This window comes from Ailuropoda melanoleuca, chromosome 19, assembly GCF_002007445.2.
Source record: "Ailuropoda melanoleuca isolate Jingjing chromosome 19, ASM200744v2, whole genome shotgun sequence".
NCBI classification, from domain to species: Eukaryota; Metazoa; Chordata; class Mammalia; order Carnivora; family Ursidae; genus Ailuropoda; species Ailuropoda melanoleuca.
Genome location: NC_048236.1, coordinates 11822782 through 11841608, shown reverse-complemented (window position 1 = coordinate 11841608; position 18827 = coordinate 11822782). Strand labels below are relative to the sequence as shown.

General features: G+C 35.7%; 1 protein-coding gene across 7 annotated transcripts in view; it reads right to left on the bottom strand.

The window, feature by feature from the left end:
- The window catches only part of MLIP (muscular LMNA interacting protein), a 260174-nt gene that overhangs the window by 86810 nt on the left and 154537 nt on the right, over positions 1 to 18827 (bottom strand). For all 7 annotated transcript variants that reach the window (XM_034648137.1, XM_034648132.1, XM_034648136.1 and 4 more), the window contains one exon: positions 11249 to 11320. In XM_034648137.1, the coding sequence (XP_034504028.1) occupies positions 11249 to 11320 (72 nt within the window). The remainder of the gene's footprint in view (positions 1 to 11248; positions 11321 to 18827) is intronic.

The window sequence follows — 18827 nt, the reverse complement described above, 5'->3', positions numbered from 1 at the left end:
GCTTAACCACTGTGCCACCCAGGCGCCCCAAATTTGTTTTTTTTTTCTAATTCATTTTCCCTCCACTAATTTGGATATCATGGCAAAGAAAATGCTAGGTGTTCACCAGAGACTTTCATTTTCTCAGACACAGATACACATTCCCTTGGTCTCAAGAATTTAGGTATGATTTTGTGACTTATTGGTGTGAAATAAATGTGAGTAGAAGTCATACATAACCTCTGGTGCTAAGAGTAGATATGACTTTACATCATTCTCTCACCTTCTTCAGATAACTAAGATACAAGATGGAAGCAGACTACCTTCTTAAATCACTGAATTACTGAGAACTCACGTGGGAGAGCCAAAATGAACTCCACCAAACTGTGATATGGAAAGGACATAAACAATGATTGTGTTAAACCACTGGAATATCAGGGTTTGTCCACTGTGGCGGTGAGTGTGGCTTACGTTAAAACTAATATAAAAATTATAGACTTTTTTTTTTATAAATTAACCCTGAAAAATTTTCTATTTATACCAAGTTTTAAACCAAGCAATACAAATTCTAGATTCAATTCACATATTATTCAAGAGTCTAGCAATTGTATAGCTCTCTTCACCCCTACCCTTGTTTTTACGTTCTGATTGCCTTATAAATACATTTAAATATGTTGCCAACACCACATTATCATGTTTTAATTTTTGCCTTAAACAATTACAGGTATGTTAACGGAATTTTTACAAAATAATGTTTTATAGTTATCCACATATTTATTATTTTCCATGCTCTGCATTCCATCCTGAAGTTCTGAGTTTCTATTCACCATTATTTACCTTCAGCTTGACAAACTTTCTTTAGCATACTTTATTGTACAAATCTGTAATCAACGAATACTCTTAGTCTTCTTTCAGCTGAAAATATCTTCATTTTGTCTTCATTTTTGAGGGGATTTTCCCTAGCAACACAATTAAGGTTTTCTTCCTCTCTGTCTCTCAGCATTTAAAAGTGTCATTCCATTGTCTTCTGGCTTCCACTGTTTCTAATGAGAAGTTAGCAATTATTGAATTGTTGTTCCTCAGTATGTAATGCATTATTTTTCCCTGACTTCTTCCAAAATTTTCTCTTTATATTTGATTTTTAGAAGTTTGATTGGTATATGCCCAGGCATGGTTTTCTTTGAATTAAAACATTTTGGGGATTATCTGAGCTTCTAAAAAGCATATACTTACATAATATGCCAAATTTGGAAAAGTTTTGGCTATTAGTTATTGAAATATTTTTTCTGCCCCATTCCCTCCTCTCCCTCTGAGACTCTAATTACATTTTGGTATCATCCCCCATGTCACTGGAGCTCTGTCCATCTATTCAATTGTGTTCCCTTTTTATTCAGATCAGGTAATTTCTAGTAATTTATCTTCAAGTTCACTGACACATTTGCATCTTCAATTTTTTCTTAAACAAATACAGCAAATTTTCTATTTCCAATGTTTTATTTTTCAACTCTAGAATTTCCATTTGAGTCTATTTTAGTTTCTAATTTTGAGAAGGCCTACACAATTCATTATCCACATGTTTTCCTTTATACTCTTGAGGATAGTTACAAGAACAGCTTTAAAATCCTTGCTAGCTAATTGCAACACTGGAACATCTTTGGGTCAATCTCCGTGAGTTACATTTTCTCTTTGTGCATGGTTTATATTATCCTGTTTCTTTGTATGTCTAGAAATTAGAAATTTTTGTATCGTAGATATTTTGTTATTGTTGTTTAGTTTTAGCAGGCAATCAAGTCAGCTCCAAACTCTGTCTCCCTGATGGTGGGCAGCAGCTGGAATCTCTGTTCGGTTATTTTATCCTTAGCTGGGCTTAGCTGGACTTAACAGGCACAAGTATAATTCAATGGTCATCCAGGGGTTTGGACAGAATATATAGGCAACATCTGTGGCTTCCTTTCTGTGACTCACTCGTTTCCCAGATTCTCCCCTTTCTTTGATTCCTCATCGCATAAGCCTGCCGGTTTCTTGCTGAGTTTTCATTTGCTCCATAGTAAAGAGACAAGGAGCCTCCCTTAGATGAAAAACTCATAAAATCTAGAAAATCACTCAATTCCATCTCTTTACAAACACTGACTACTGCAGTTTCTACCCGCTCTTGGTCATGGGGTCCAGTACTTTTAGACAATTAATTTTTTGTATTTTGCCCACAGTTTACCATAGTTTCCCACAAAAGAATTGGTCCAATACCAGCTACTCTTCCATTACTAGCAGGATAAGGAAACAAACTAATTTTAATTTTTTAGCACAAATTTTCCTTATCACAGAGACTGTGTAAATTCAAATCTCAAACCCACTTCAGGGTAGGCTTATGGTTAAAGATTCTCTTTTTTCCTACCCTGAGCCCAGGTTGATATAGGAAGTTTCACTTGTCATTCCCTTTACGATTTTTTTTTCTTTTCCATCTTGTAATTGAGAGTGTAACCCTTCAAAGACCCTGGCTTTATGATAGGGAGGCAATTCTAGTCCTCATCTCACTCAGGCCCAAATCTTTCCTTTCACCAAATTGATAGTAAATCCCAATCCCTATGATTAGTGAGCATAGTATCTTCATAATAACTAAGAAGTCTACATTTCAACGTGCTTTTGGTATTTGACCTTTGGGGATCCTCTACTTTTTTATGAGCTCAGCTTCATATTTGGGGTGAATCACATGCAAATGCCATATTCAACTGAAAATTACAGGCTGTCCCATCCCGTTATGTAGATTAACCTTCTATTTCTCATTTCTTCATTATCAGTATGATATACGCATATTCGCACCAGAAAGTGTCACAACAGCTGTGGAACCATGCAATCTAAGGCTCAACAGAATCAATTTTTCGCCTTCTAACAGAGCCAGTGATATAACAGATCCAGAACTATTAATCTTTACCAACAGGAACCATGTGAAGATGCTAGTTGTCATTTCGGCCTAGGATATGTCCCTAAGAATTCAGAAAAGTTATATCTAAAAATAAGAATTTACCATCTCCTCATTTCAATAAGTCACAAAGGAAAATTTTGTCTGGACATTTTTTTGGGAAAATCTACTATTCTGCATTAATTAACATAATATAAAACATTACCTATGGTAACCTAATAGAAATGTGTGAGATTGCCTCTTTCTTATCATAAAATTTTCTCTTTTGCCTTCCTCCTTTTTCCTCTAAACTTACTAGTAATGAGTAATGTAGAGCAAGAACGGAAAATTTCATAAAGATAACTCCTAGCTGGTGTTCAGATAGTTTAATTTTTCTCTGACACAGTGTCTTAATTACCTATCTACCTTGCTGTTATGGGCCTGGCCAAATACATGACCCCTACCACTGGGCAGCTGGAACCAACAGTTTCTTAGTCAGATATATGCACACCACACTGAGCCACACAAGGGTTGTGCTCAGGTACAAAATAAACAACCGGGGGTGGTGGAAGGCAGGCTTTGGAGTATCAAGAGGGTGATGTCCGTGTCCCCCAGTTTGTAGAAGGTTGTGATTGGCTTGTTTGATTCAGTAGGAATTGCACCTGGTCAGTTTGGTAAGGAGGGTTAGGGGACCTTATCTGGGGGTGGACAGTGGGGAGGGGAACTCGAAGCTAGGCTACTTGAGGCCCCTCCGATTTCACTGTATGTCAAAGTGGCACATAATATGGGGCCTTAATTTTAGACTTTATGCCACACACGGCTTCTAATTACAATGATAATTATGGATAAGAAAAAAGTCAGAAATTAATGACAAGGGCTAGGAACAAACTCCTCAGGGGAGCAGTTTGATCTAGCCCTTCTTCACCTTTCCAATTATACCTTCTATTTTCTCTTCATTTGCAAGCTGCTCTTCAACCACACAGAACCACTTGAATTCTTTGACCTTGTGGTTACCTTTTAACTGCACGTTATTAACTCTGCCTAGATTGTCCTTCCTTCACTATCAGCTCACTTCAAGGATTCCTATTCATCCCTAAAGATCCTAATCAAATTCCTTTAAGAAGTATTTTTGGCCCTCATACTAGGAAAAGTATGGGCACCATTTCACTTTGCACGTGCTTTAAGCATATTATATCATATATTTTCAACAGTATCTCTAACCAACTGGACCATTTGTCCCTATCACAATCAGAAAAATATGGAATTTATCTTTATAACCCCAAGATAGAGCCAGTGATATGTGATTAATAAAGATTTTTAGGATGAATTGAAAAGGTAAAGCAACAACTAAATGGAGTTAAGTGAATAAATGAATCATACAAATAATATGATTTTAATCCTCCTCGGTAAAATGTTCTAGAGAAGTAGCTTAAACTCTTTGAATATTTTAAATAACAAATACTTTACTTTTTTTTCCTGAATTTCAGTTAAATTTGTTTACCATCAAAGATCTGAGCACATGATTGATGTTAATGTAATGAGCAGGTGTTTTTCAGCCACAATCAAATCAGGTTAATATCTTGGTTACTCTGTAGGAACTTACTATAGGCAAACACAACTTTCAGTAGCCCATTTAAAATATTGAAATTTACTCAAAGAATGAAAAAAACTACCTACTCAGAACCCTTGGAAAATTAAGGAAGATAATTGGTCTTAGGTGAATAATGCTAAAACTTTGAAAGAGGACAATACTCAGACTGCATTAAAATTTGGAGAAAAGGTTATTTTGAGTTTCAATAGCTTGGAAATTTACTAGAATTGATTTTTTTTTAAATTAATGAGTAGTTATTTGTCAAATGTATCATCTTGATTCACTCCTTCTGCCAGCCATAAAGAGTTTTTTTTTTTTCTCCGTGGTACAAAAATATATTTAAATGAAAATATATTAAATCTCCATTAAAAAGAACTCTAACCATAGATTGCTTTTTGACACCTTAGCCAGCAGGAATGTATTGATGTTTTTTTAGATTTATTAATTTTGAATGGAGTTGTCTCAGAATATTCTCCAATAAAAGATTTTTATTAAAAATGTATATTTTCTACCAAATTGGACTATAACCAAGTGAGACATAAATGGTGAATGCTTTGAATCCTATTTTTTAAAGATTCTTAACTAATGTAAGTTATCAGGAATATTTTCATTAAAAGTAGTTATCTTTTGCTCAGAACAGCCAACTGTGGAGTCCAATTTTTAAAAAGAGACCTAGTAAATCAGATTTTGAGTAGAAAATAGTTTCTGAGTTCAGCACTACATTATAATTAAGAGCCAAGGACTATGAACGAGCCTGTAAATCAAAGTTCTTATGGGACTATGTGCCAGTAACTATAATAGGTGTTTCTCACCTGAAAGGAGAACTCCGATAGAACTGCAGGCACTTTTAAGTCAGGTATATTAAATCAGTCTAACCTGCTCTTAGGAAATAGGATTAAGTTCTAAAAATCTGAAGACAGCATGAATCAATTGTACTCTAAATAGAGCCAGAAAGTAAACTATTTTCAAAGGAAGAATAATCTAAAAGGGCCTATAACTTTTTGTGATGCCTAGACTGTCTAGTTAGATTGGATTTCAGAAATTTTATGGGCCAGTTACTCTATTTTAGTCATGATCAAATTAACCCCCCCACCGAAAGACCGATGGTAAACCTAAGTGCTCCTATACCTTGTTAATCTGGCAAGCTATGTATTTGGTAGAATAAATCCTCTGAAGACTACAAAACCCTTGTTTGATTTGCAATCATTAACAAAAAAGCATTTGTAGGATTAGAGATATCCGCAGCCAATAAATCTCACTTTGATTATATAGTTGGAGATTCAGGTTCGAGTAGCATTTAGATCTGAAGAAAAGGGGGAAATGTACACTGTAAGCCAAAAGGGCTTCCAGATAGTTAAAAGTACAGCTTCTTTAAAGATAAAGACATATTTATCATTACATTATTTTCACGATTGGTTTAAAATGTTCAGCAATTGAGGAAATCTACTTGACGTTTATAATCCCCAAATCTTTGAAGGGTTGAACATCTGTGCCTACCATACAGAAGGAAGGGAATTTGTGTAAACCATTACAGCCTCTTTCAAGCCCATTCATTATGACTCAATAACAGGAGAATTCATATTTTTCCTTCATTTAATCAAGGACATCAGAAAGGTATGCCTTGTTTCCAGCCCAAACCAACTTCATTGTAATGTGCCTCATCTCAGTAACTCAAGGAATCAGAGCTGGTTTGTAAACTTCAGTCACTCAAGTCTCAGAGCTAAATCACTTCCAATTCTCTTTCATGTTCCTCACTNTTTCCCCCCAAAAAAAAAAAAAAAAAAAAAAAAAAAAAACAAAAAAAAAAACAAACAAAAACTTTTGTTGCTCTAATTTGATGAGGATTTTAATATATTTTAGCAAGTAATGAGAAGAAAGTATTATAGACAGAAATCCAAAATCATCATTTCTTGCTCCATATTTCACTTTAGCTAGTTGATGTCACTGTTGCATGGTGAACAGGAAAAGGCTGGGAAATAATCATGTTAGGTCCAATTCACCAACATAGTAGCTCTGTTGCTGTGGGGGATTTACTTGGCATCTTTGAACATCAAAAAATTCACAGAGTTGTGAAGATAGCAAAACATTTAGCTCAGTGTCTGATTTACTAGAATACTCAATATGACAGCCATTGCGATTGTATTTTTTCATTGTAAAATGTACCAAGTCTAAAATCTACTTACTTCCCTTATAGTGGAAGGCCCTTTATAGCTTTTCCATGGAAGTAGAATTGATGAAGTTTATTCTATCCTAAAGAAAGATTATTTTTTTAAAGATTTTATTTATTTATTTGACAGAGATAGAGACAGCCAGAGAGAGAGGGAGCACAAGCAGGGGGAGTGGGAGAGGAAGAAGCAGGCTCATAGCGAGGGAGCCTGATGTGGCTCGATCCCATAACGCCGGGATCACGCCCTGAGCTGAAGGCAGACGCTTAACCGCTGTGCCACCCAGGTGCCCCAGTAAAGAAAGATTCTTAATTATCATCACCCCAATTATCACACATTAGGGTCCTTAATTTTTATAATTCTATGAGCAAAAGTTTGCCTTAAAATCCTATGAAATAAAATTGGACATATTAGTGACCTACCCAGCTGCAAACTAAATTAATTCATTCAGTGAACATTTAACAAAAAACTACAATATTCCCTCAAATAGTTCATAGTAGAAAAAAAAAACACCTACCAACGTGTATAATTAAATATGGTTTGGTAAGTGCTTTAAAAGAGACGTGTGCATGGTATACAACTGCCTAGGGGGAACCAACTGGAATAGATTTAGGTCCTGGGCACTTTTCCATTGCCAGAGAAATGGGAACGCATTCACTTGTACTCATCAAATAAGAGATGTTTCTCTAGTACAGGCCATATGCTAAGCCAGCAACCAGATTTTGTTAAATTTTGAGACATGCAGAGATCTTAAAATATTCTCACCCAAAGACATATGTTTAATCAGATTAAAGTTTACCGACTCATGCTTTAAAAATTTAAGCTGGCAATTTAGAATAAATTGATTTAAAAACTGACATCTCAGATCTTAACTATCCATTTTTATAGCACAATTTTTACAATTGTCTTCAGAATGGCTATTCTTTAACTTCCTTCCACTGGGAAAAATAAAATAATTCTTATATTAACTTTTATTTAAATAATTAACCCTACAATTTAAATGTGCTATGTATAAAATTGAGCTACTCTATTATTCTTCTTTCAAACTCACATAGCTTATGAATTAAATGTGTCTTGAAAATGGCAGATAGCAATGCCATTTGTTGGAAAATGGTGCCTAACTCTAGCCTTGTTTTTATCCTGAGGAATACTTGTGAGGAAAGGAACAGAGAACTTAAATTGCTTTAAAAAATATTATTTCATGAAAAAATATGAATCACTTGTGAAACAATAAAGGTGCATACTGTTTTATTTCATGGAAATACTCCTTTCTTCATCTTCCCTTTCCTTAATATAATTTCATAATAAAAATAAAACGCCATTTACTTAGAATGTTAATATGAGTCCTTCAGTTTAATTTCAATTTTTTTACCTATTGCTCTCAGACTCAGATGATAAGAAGGAAAATTAATCAATAAGAAAAAGATCTTTAGCATTCTCTGAAAAGAACAGTAGCACACAGAGCAAGACTAAAAAGTAATGTCCATTTCAAAATTATTTCCTCTACAATACTGTTGAACATATTGTAATAAGGTTTGTGGACAGTCACAAATGCAAGCTGATCTGATTACTTTGTTCCTGCTTTATAATCACTTGTATTTCATCCTCATCTCAATCTTGGAGAAGATGATTATTGGCAGGAGATGAAGCCAAAGACTATGAAACTAACACGTTAAAATATGCCTTACATTTATCTCTTCCTATAAAGCCTTAGTTAAGACTTAAGCTAAAAACATTTTCTTCCTAAACGTTCATGGGGGGAAAAAATTACAGAATACAGAATAAGCTATAAATTTAAGTTTTGATGCAGACAATGAATTACAGAACAGAACTACCAGAAACCTCACGTCCCCTGCCAACAAAATGTACTCTTGAAAATGATGGGTTTCATCTAGGGGTGATTAAAGCTGAAACCAATCCAGTGATTCAATGATAGCTTAATATGTGATTGAAAGGGATGCCTGTACTTCAATTTGGAGAAAATCTTGCTTTTAAAAATAGTATTATTTCTTAAAGTGACTCTAGTTCCTCATTAATTATACCATATACTATAAAAGAAAATATGGTATAAAACATCAACAGTGAGTTTAATGTAGTTAGGGGAGAGAATACTGGTTAAACTGTCTAAATTAAATTCGTTAGTTCTATTTTTAAGAAATTCCACAGCATAGACCCTAACAGAATATTATAATGGGACTGCAGCATCCCCTTTCCCTTTAATTGTGGTGTTCTGTGTAATATTAAAGGGATCTCAGAAAACATTCCAAAGTGTTAATTCTTCCCCAAACAGAATTTCTGATGATTAGAGTCTTAATTTTCCTACTCAATTCAGAAATAAGTCCCTTTGATTTTAATGGCCTAGGTTGAGCTCTATTATATAAACAGATGAATAAAAAGACCTAAAGTACCGGATTTATTTTTTTAAAAACTACCACCATGAAAGGAGCTTGGAAATACCATTCAATATTAGTGAATATGGACATAAATGCTGATAAAATCTCGAGATAGATTTTTGTTATTTGAAAATTCTTACAAATTAAAGTTTCTCATGGAACAACACACAATATGGAAAAGCCAGCAAGAAAGAAAAAAAAGTGAGATTATACAACTCTAAAGAAAAAACAAACGTCATATCATGTGACCTTCTAACAATTCATTTATCTATGGTCCAAAACAAATTTCTCTTAGCCAAGAGACAATTACCCACATTAGTGTTTATACAATAGTCAATTCCCCCCTAGAAAAACACTATTGTAAGTTAGACATCATGATATTTATATTTTGTTGTACTAAAAAAAAATTTTTCCTAAAGAGTCTTATTGAAAATTTAAAACACAAAACCCTCCCCTGTATGCACTTGCATTAGATTCAATACATAGTGATGTTACCGTATACATTTATGAAATAGGTTTGTGATGATACTGGAACTTAAACTAATGATTCTTCATTTTTAATGACCAACTAATAGATGATAAGTTCTAAAATCCACTTACTTGGAAGAGAAGAAAGCTGGTAGACAAAGATTCTGGAACCAATAATGATATCCAGCCTCATCTTACAAAAGTCTTTTCAGAAGAATTAACTCTTATTTTTCTAAATAGAAAACTAGTATAGTGGTAGCCCACAGGTACAGGAGAATGTGCTAGGTTAGGTGAGACAAGTATGATGGAGGGACAACAACAGGCCCCTATTTTCTTTGCCTGGCACTGAAAATGAGAGTTTCTCCCATTTCTGTAGAGTCAGACACTGACCATATTTCAGAAGTATCCATCTGAAATGGGCAGAGGGTCTGCAGTGAGAAAACACTGCACTATGACTCAACATACCAACACCAGTTAAAGGATAAGGGACAACTTGGGAAAGTGTCACTTCCTGCATCCTCCTGAGCCTCCTGAAATCAGTGCTGAGGCCCGTCTCATCTTTTCATGAGTTATAAAAGGTAGAAATTCAGAAGAGAAGCTAGAGGAAAACTTGCCAATCTCTCAGCAGTCCAGCAACTCCTCAACCCCACAGTTGAAAGCATTCAGACATAGAGAGCATAGACTCTGGACCACATGTAGATAAATCAAGAGCTAGTTATCGGAGATGATAATAAAAGACATGCCGCCCACTAACACCCACCTATATGCTACTGAGCATCTCCTACTTGTGATTCCTACATTTTAGACAAGAGATCATGCAAAGATTTTATTTCCCAGATCATACTAAAATAACAAGCAAGTAAATTCATAAACCAGTGGTCAAAAGACCACCGGGTTGGCAAACATTAACATTTTGACAAATGATAATAACAATATTTGAAACACTATAATTACACAGAAAAAAAAATAGGCTTAATGCGCTGAGATAAATTGCCTAAATAAATATCATAAAAATAACATGAAATGAATAATTTCATTGGTTTGGTAATTGATTTCACTTCAATTCTGATATAATCCTCCATTTGGCCTTCATTTGAGCATATGTAATGTGCTTATTTAACAAGAGGCTTTAATTTAATTTACCTACTGAAGCAGAAACCTGTAATTTTATAATTAATAACTCTTAATAGCAAAGCAAAAATGCCCTAGAGGCATGTGAAAGCAGCTGGGTCACTGGAAATGATCTTAATCCTCCTTCCCATTCATGGAGGTAGCATCAGTGGCTGGTGAGAATGGACAAAGAGGTTTAGCCCACGCTAGGTTCTAAGTTGGATACTCAGCTAACATGTTTCTACCTTGTAGAAACCACTGCTAGTCACCAAGTCTTGACCAAACTGGCCAGTTGCTCTCATGTAACCCCATTTTGCTTCTACTCTTTTGATCAGTGTGAAAAGAGATAGAAGCTCCTGAATGTAACAACCACTTAAAATTCCAAAGGACAGGGATCTATTCAAATCTGAATCAAGTTTCCCAGGTCTGCTTTAGAGTGGACTGGACAATTCGAAGCCCATTTTGAGCCTCTGGTGATAAATCAATGACGTCTCAAATTCTATTCACCAAGATGCTTTCATCATGTGACCCTAAACTAAGAGCAACATTTTAGTAAAAGCAGAACTTCAAAACAGACATTTTAGAACACATAACAAAAACAACACTAGAAACATAAAATTCCCTCTGCTTTTGAGCCAACACTGACCTTCTGTTCCAAAAGCAATGTGTTTGTAGGGATTGCTGCAAAAGCCTTGTAGCTTGACTTGGTCTTGTATTGCTAGAATGAGTAACCAGAAGGCAAGAGTGGAGATGAAAAGGGGGAAGAATAGAACATAATTTTAGACTAGTTCTGCCAAGTTAAATGACACGTTATCAAATGAAGAAAACAGTTATTACAACTTGTTTTTGACAGAAAAAATTAGCTTACCATGTTAATATTTTATTAGAATGAGAAACAAAGGAGTGTCATGGTAAAATATCAGCCTAGGGATTATAGGCAATTATGTGCTATACAGTTTCAGAACATAAAAACACCCATTTCTACAAAGTTACGTATAAATTTCTCATAAGCAGTGTGTTCCTCATAGGAGTACTACTAGTCTATAAATGTGGGCAGGATTTTGGGGGTTTTTTGTTTTGGTTTGCTTAATTCTCAAAGGAAAGGGGTTCCTCTTTATAGTGCCATAATTAACAAATGTTATACCAATACATTTAATTGAACCCTTGATACATTCTTTTGCATCATTCATTAAAATGAGGGTCAGAATACATAAAATTTAGCAGCAATATTTAATAAGTGGCATATTTTGAATAGAAGCAATATCAGCAATTTAACTCCATAATGAAAAAACTAGAAAGCCAAATTTTTGGTCTTAAATTCACTTTTTTAAACTTCATCATCTCCTGCTCTTTCTAATGCAGTGATATTAATGCATTAAATGACAAAACATCTTGAATTTTAAATAAAACTTGGAGTAATATAGTTCAGTTTTGTGGAGTATTTATAAGAGAGGGTTGAGCCTGAGGGAGTTGTATAAATCAGGACACTATGCATAATCAAAAACCCAGTTTTGATATTGTTCTGGGTCTCACACGGCTTATCCAAGGTCAAGGCTCCTGTTGCTTCAAAAGCCCCTGTCTCAGACAGCTTCCCCAGGGGCCCAGAGCCAGCTAGAAATTGGCACATGACTCCCAAGCCATCTTAGTCCCCTGGAAAGACCACAGGATCATAGAAGAAGACATGATAGTCAAATAAAATAAAGCCTTGAGTTTTATGGATATAACTGAAGTAATCTTCCATTAAAATGATGTGAGGAATGTAAGGTAACAGATTCATTTTCCTTAGAAACAAGGTGAGGTAGAGAAAAATCAAAACGCCAGGCCTGGAGGAAAAGTCTCAAGTGCCTTCAAGCCCTCATCTCTATACTGACCCAGCACTCTATAGTCCCCAAAAGACATATTTTGGATAAGGACTGAAAATGAAATGCCATCTCTTTGTGGAGACTAAGAGCTGGCACTTAGTACTAGGCAAATTATATACACTGCCTCATTTAATTTTACAGAAGCCCTAGAGCTAAAGAACCATTAGGGAAAGGAGGCACAGTATGGTCAAGTGACTTGTCTAAGATACCCAGCTTATAAAGAACAGAAAGAGGTTTGGAACACAGGCCTGTTTGGATCCAATATCCATGCTTTATCTATAAGATAATATTTTCTCTCATAGAATATCTAAGCAGACAAAGAATACATAACAACATATCATTAATACTCCATGATGGTTTTATGGATACTTAATTGTAATAATAGTTTTAATAATAATAATGATAGCTAACAATCACGGTGAGCCAAGTACCATTCTAGAAGCTTTATGTGCATTATGTCATTTAATTATCACAACCAACCTATTAGGTAGATTCTATATGACATCCAGTTTATATATGGGAACTAAAGTACCCAGATACTAAGTAACTTATCTAAGGCCACTAGGTAGTAAGTCATAGCTGGGATTTGGATGCAGGCACACCAGTCAACAACTGTGCACTCATCTACCGTAGGCACTTGCCTCTCATCTCAGGACACACAATCATTTGCATTGTTTGTTCTCCTATCCCCAACTGTCCCAAAGAATATAGTTGGATAAGCCTGTACAGAGAGATATGTTGTTATCGTACACATAATGCCATAGAATCTTAGAATTACATATGATATTAAAGGCCATCTCATTCAACCCCCTCATCCAAGACATGAATCTCTCTGATCAATCCTCTCTTCAGCTACCACATGAACACTTGCCTACCTCCCAAGACAGCATGTTTAGGCCTAATTGTTAAAAGTGATTTTTTAAAAAAATGCTCCCTTATTCTGAGCCAAAATATGCTTCCTGCTAACTTACTCCATTGGTCCTCTCTCCCCACCTTGGAATGGTGACACACGTGAAGAGCTCGATTTGGCAAGGTAGTTGTGCTGCTGTTTCCACCAAGCCCTCCTTACTGATCCTCAATGGAAAAATTTCACTATCTTCATCACTTTCTTCTGTCAATATTCCTTTACATATTGAAAAGGTGTGCATTGGGGTTCTTGGCTCAGTCAGTTAAGCATCCGGCTCTTGATTTCAGCTTGGGTCAAGATTTCAGGGTCATGAAATTGGGGTATGTCAGGGTCCACACTATGCATGGAGCCTGCTTGGGATACCCTCTCTCCTTCTCTCTCTGACCTTCCCCACACTCATGCACTCACTCTCTAAATAAATAAATAAAATCTTTTTTTAAGAAGGTGTGTGTTAAACTAGATTTATTTTTAACACAAAATAGAATATGATCATCACCTTGAAGATATCGGCAATAAACTCAATTAAATCATAACTGGACTTGTCTCCTTGGTTTTTGTGGTCAGTTTAGAATATACAGGAGAGTGAAGTTAGAGTGATTTCATATTGTTGGATCACACTGAGTATGCTACCCCCTAAAATCCCTAATGCTTTCATTTTTTTTAACATTCACTGAAATTAAACTCTATCATGTAGTTATGGTTTTTTCTCTAGACCCCTAATAGTACTTCAGTCATTATCTCTATCCAGTTTCATCTGCTTAGTTTTGGTTTCTTATTGCAAACTACGAAGATAAGAATTTTTATATTATTTCATGAACCATTTTGTTAGGTAAGTCATTTTTATCTTCATTCAAGTCCATATACCAAGGATAAGGAGCTCTTGGCTCCTGGGTCCTACCAACCTGGTGGACATCAATCTATCCTGTAAATCTATCTGGATATGACAGTTCAACTAATGAATTCATTCAACAAAATATTATTGAGTATCTACTTTGTGACCTACATTGCTCTTAGTATTAGAGATTCAGTAGTGAACAAAATAGCCAAAGACTTTACTCTCTAGAGCTTCCATCCTAATAATAGAGACAAACTAAAAGCAAAGAAATAAGAAAGCAAAAAAAAGTCATAGCGAGATAAATAATTCACAGAAAATTCAAATAGGGTCTTGGAATAGAAAGTGACCTCAAGGATGCTTTGGATTGGGCACTCAGAACAAATGTGAGTTCACAGAAGGATGTCATTACACCACACATGGCTTTCCTTATTCATGATATCATGAAAAACATCACAAAAGCTAGAACTTGGAAGGCAATTCAATAAACATTTGTTACTTGAAGAAAATGTCTGATTTTCGGTTATAACTGCTTTTGGAAACAATCACAAACTAAGAATATAGGCAATCATTTTCAAAATTTACCTTCCTTTTTTGTGAAAAATAAAACATATGGCTCGCTTCTTTTTCCAGTAAATCTCTTATTTCCCATCATTTACAATAGAAGTAGAAATTTCATCTGTTTGAGATACAATTTATGCAAGCCAGGAGATACGAATTTAGAGCATATAGATGTTTCCTTCTAGTTCTTCATCTATAGGTTTTCATGAGTGTTTAAGACATATGTAGTCTTCCCTTTTCAGTGTGAAAATCATTCTTGCTGAGGGATTTGCTTAGAGATACTTTTTGGGTTCACTCTATTTCTTCAGGATTCTCTTAACAATATTCTAATTTAGAACGTATTTCTTCTTTAGCATTTCAAGTCTTCCAGGTGTTAAATTAAATTTATTGGTTTCCCTTCCTTGGTTTAAAATTATAAATCACTCTAGTCAAGGTAAGTATAACTTGAATAGTAGGTTGTAGTGTTAAAGGCTGGAATCACCATCAACTGATCATAGAAGGTAGAACTGATTAGCCTGACCCCAGCAAAAAATTCAATGATACCTACTGTATCTCTCCAATTTGTAATCTGTGCTTTTGGTCAACATTCAATAAATATTTTTTTTTCTTTTTCTGTATTTTTAGACAGAAAGAAAGAGCTCAANAAAAAAAAAGGGCTCATGGGGGGGGGGGGGGGGGAGGAAGAGAGGCAGAGGGAGAGACTCAAGCAGGCTCCACTCTCAGTATGGAGCTCGATCTCATGAGCATAAGATCATGACCTGAGCCAAAATCAGGAGACGGGCGCTTAACCAACTGAGCCACCCAGGCACCCCCAATAAATATTTCTTAAATATTCACTACATGACAGGTGCAGGGTAAAATTTAGGTTTAGAAAAGGAAATGCTCTTTTTCTACATAAGTTTATCAGAGTTAATCCTATTTATAAATCCAATTTATCCTGGATAATTGCAACATAAATCCTGGGTACGAAGGTGGGGTCAGCAACACATCTTTCCCCTTCAGAAAATACTTCTCACCACTATCCTATCTGCTATTGCTGATGCCTAAGATTCTACCACAGGCTTCAGTAATAAAGACCCATGCAATCCTAACACAAACTATATTAGTTGCCTCAAGAATCAGAAATTTGAACTCATGGTTACACTTTAAGTATTGGCGAAGGGCAGAACCTCAGATTACATGACAACAGGAGTGAACCTTGGCAAAGAGCCTCCCACCACTACAGCCAACTTCTCCTTCCTGATTCATCCATGAGTAGAAATGAGAGCATCACTCCAAATGTACACTTCCTACTCATCAGTGACCATGCAGTGACCATGCATGCAGTGGCTGAGTCAGAATCTCCCTGAAGCAAAAGCTCAAGCCAAGCCCTAATTCAACTCACAGAAGGAAATTGCCCAGATACCCCCCTCACACCTGAATTACTGGCAGAGCATAATCTCTATAGTGATCCTGAGAACTGAAGCAGTGGGGAAGGTGAGGAGAGAAATTTCCCTGAACAACTCTCTTCCTAGGACCCCTCTCCATGGTTGATTTATCTTTGGTGTGTTTCTAGTACTCTAAACATACGTTATTGTATTACAATAGTTGACATCACTATTAGCCTGATAGGTCTTTTAGAGAAGACCTATTTTCTTTTATTTCCAATATCTAATACCAACCTGGTAAAGAAGAGATATTCAGCAAATATTTGTTGATTTAAACTGAAGTATTTTATTGAAAATTACAGTAAGATTTAGAGGACATGAAGAAACAAAATTTTAGTTCCTCATATACTGTTCACATCTTAGACACACCTGACTGATTAGAGACCCTCTTCCCCTTCCAAGTATGCTCTAAAGGCATTTCTAATATTTCTAATATTAGTTTCCAAAGTCCTTCAGTGATGTGAACTTCCAAGATTTGAACTCATGACCTTGAATCCTTATTTTTTAAATCCCTTTTTTGAGCTAAACTGCACAATCCCATCCTTGAATTAAAATGAAAATACTCCTCAAGGAGTAAAAAAGGTTTTGTCAATCACTGACCCTTGAGTGTGAATCACTGCTAAACTCAATTCAGAAAGGTTAGCTGGAGAGAAACAAAGGGAATGAGAACCTGAATTGGTTAGTACATAGATGGAAGCAACAGACAGCAGGAATGGGAGAACCTCAGAAAATCTAGAGTTTCCACAAAGGCACCAAAAACTCTGTAGAGGAGGTGAAGTACAAAACAATCGGACTAAAAGAGAAAAAAGGAAACGAGAAAATACATATATCTGGTTTCAATTGTTTTATCATTTCACATGTGATTGCGAGTGTTTGTTACCCTACCTACCAAATCTGTACAGATATACATTCTTCACCTTCACTACTCGAACCTCACCAGAGCCATCGTCATCACTTGCCTGGATTGTTCCAACAGACTCCTAAGGTCTCCTTACTTCCGCTTTCACCCTCTCACAGTCTATTCTTAACACAGCAGCCAGATAGACATGATTATGCCAATTATCTATTCAAAACACTCCAATGGCTTCTTACTCAAATTAACAAGCAAAGACTAAGCAGTGCCTGCCTACAGGACGCCACAGGCCCCAGCTCACAGTTACATGACTCTCTATCTCAAATTCCTCATACTAACTCCATTCTTGCCACACTGTCCCCTATCTTTGCCAAGCATTCTCTGACATCAATATTTTTCCTGACTATAATCTCCTGAGGTGCATCACCTCTTTGAATGTCACCTTCCCAAAGAAACCTATCCTGACTACCCAATATTAATTTGCGACACTATCCCTTACCCCACTATACTAGTCTCCGTACCATGTATGACCTTCTAACACACAAGGAAATTTACTTATGGCAGTGGGGAGGTGGTAGTGGTAATTGCTGATTTTTTCTCTTCCACCCAAGATTATAAACTTTTTGTGAGCAAACATTTTGCAATTTTATTTTGTTGCAACATCCTCATGACTTTGAAATGTGCCTTGCACATAATAAGCACCCAATGAATGTCCATTGCATGAATGGATGATTTGCTTGAACCACATCAACTATTTTAGCTCATGGACCTACATTCCATTATTACTCATTTACCTAAATACAAGTGGTCAGCAGAAATGGAGAAAATCACATAGAGACTGCTGTCACCAAGTTTTTGGTGTGATGTATTTGGAAACACTTTGATGCCTTCAAGGAATGAGAGTTTATAAATAAAACACCAACTATAAAAGTTCATGAAATATTAAAATCCTCCCAATTGATTTCCAAGCTATGTGTCCAAATAGCTTTTAGGCTAGGCAAGGACACCCCCTCATAGTTAGAAAAAAAGCTTCAAACCATCTTCAGTAAGTGGCAAAATGTTTGAAGTTTTGAGGTAATGTCCTCAAATCCCCATATGGGATACCATGATAATTCACTAGGATCAGAATTTAAACTATTTTACAAATGAAGACCAAATATCTTGGGAACCCAAATACAATCCCAGGAATTAGTTTTATGCTATCCAGGCTTTCCCAAGGGACAGAAACACCTCAACAATATAGACGTTAATCGAAGAGTAAACTGAGCAACCTTTGGGGAGATGCTCATCCTGTCTAGGGCCATGATTACGATGTGAAATAATATATTAAAACTATAACTGAAATTAAAGTGTATCAATTATATCATACTAATGCAAACAGATTCTGAACCTTAAGATTCTATGAAAAAAATCAAATATATTTCATATCTGAATTTAGCTCAGTATATGCTAGCTCTTCCATTTTATTTCAATATCAAAGGGTAGTAGGGCCCACACTTTGAACTTATACCCTTTAAGCATTCATGTTTTAATTTGATGGCCATTTGTATTCTGGGACCTCTTTTCTTTTGGGATCTGGCACTGAGTGAAGCTGATCTAAATCTGAAGCTCTTTGACTTCAAAGAGCGCCCTGTGCTTGGATTATCACCACAGTGGAAATAGCAAGACAAGAAACAATCCATAGACATATATGAATTCTTTGATATCCCAAAGCTTTTGTCTATTTCCTCTTACCAATCTATGAAATAATCTTAGCAATTCAAACAAAACCAGTCAAACATCA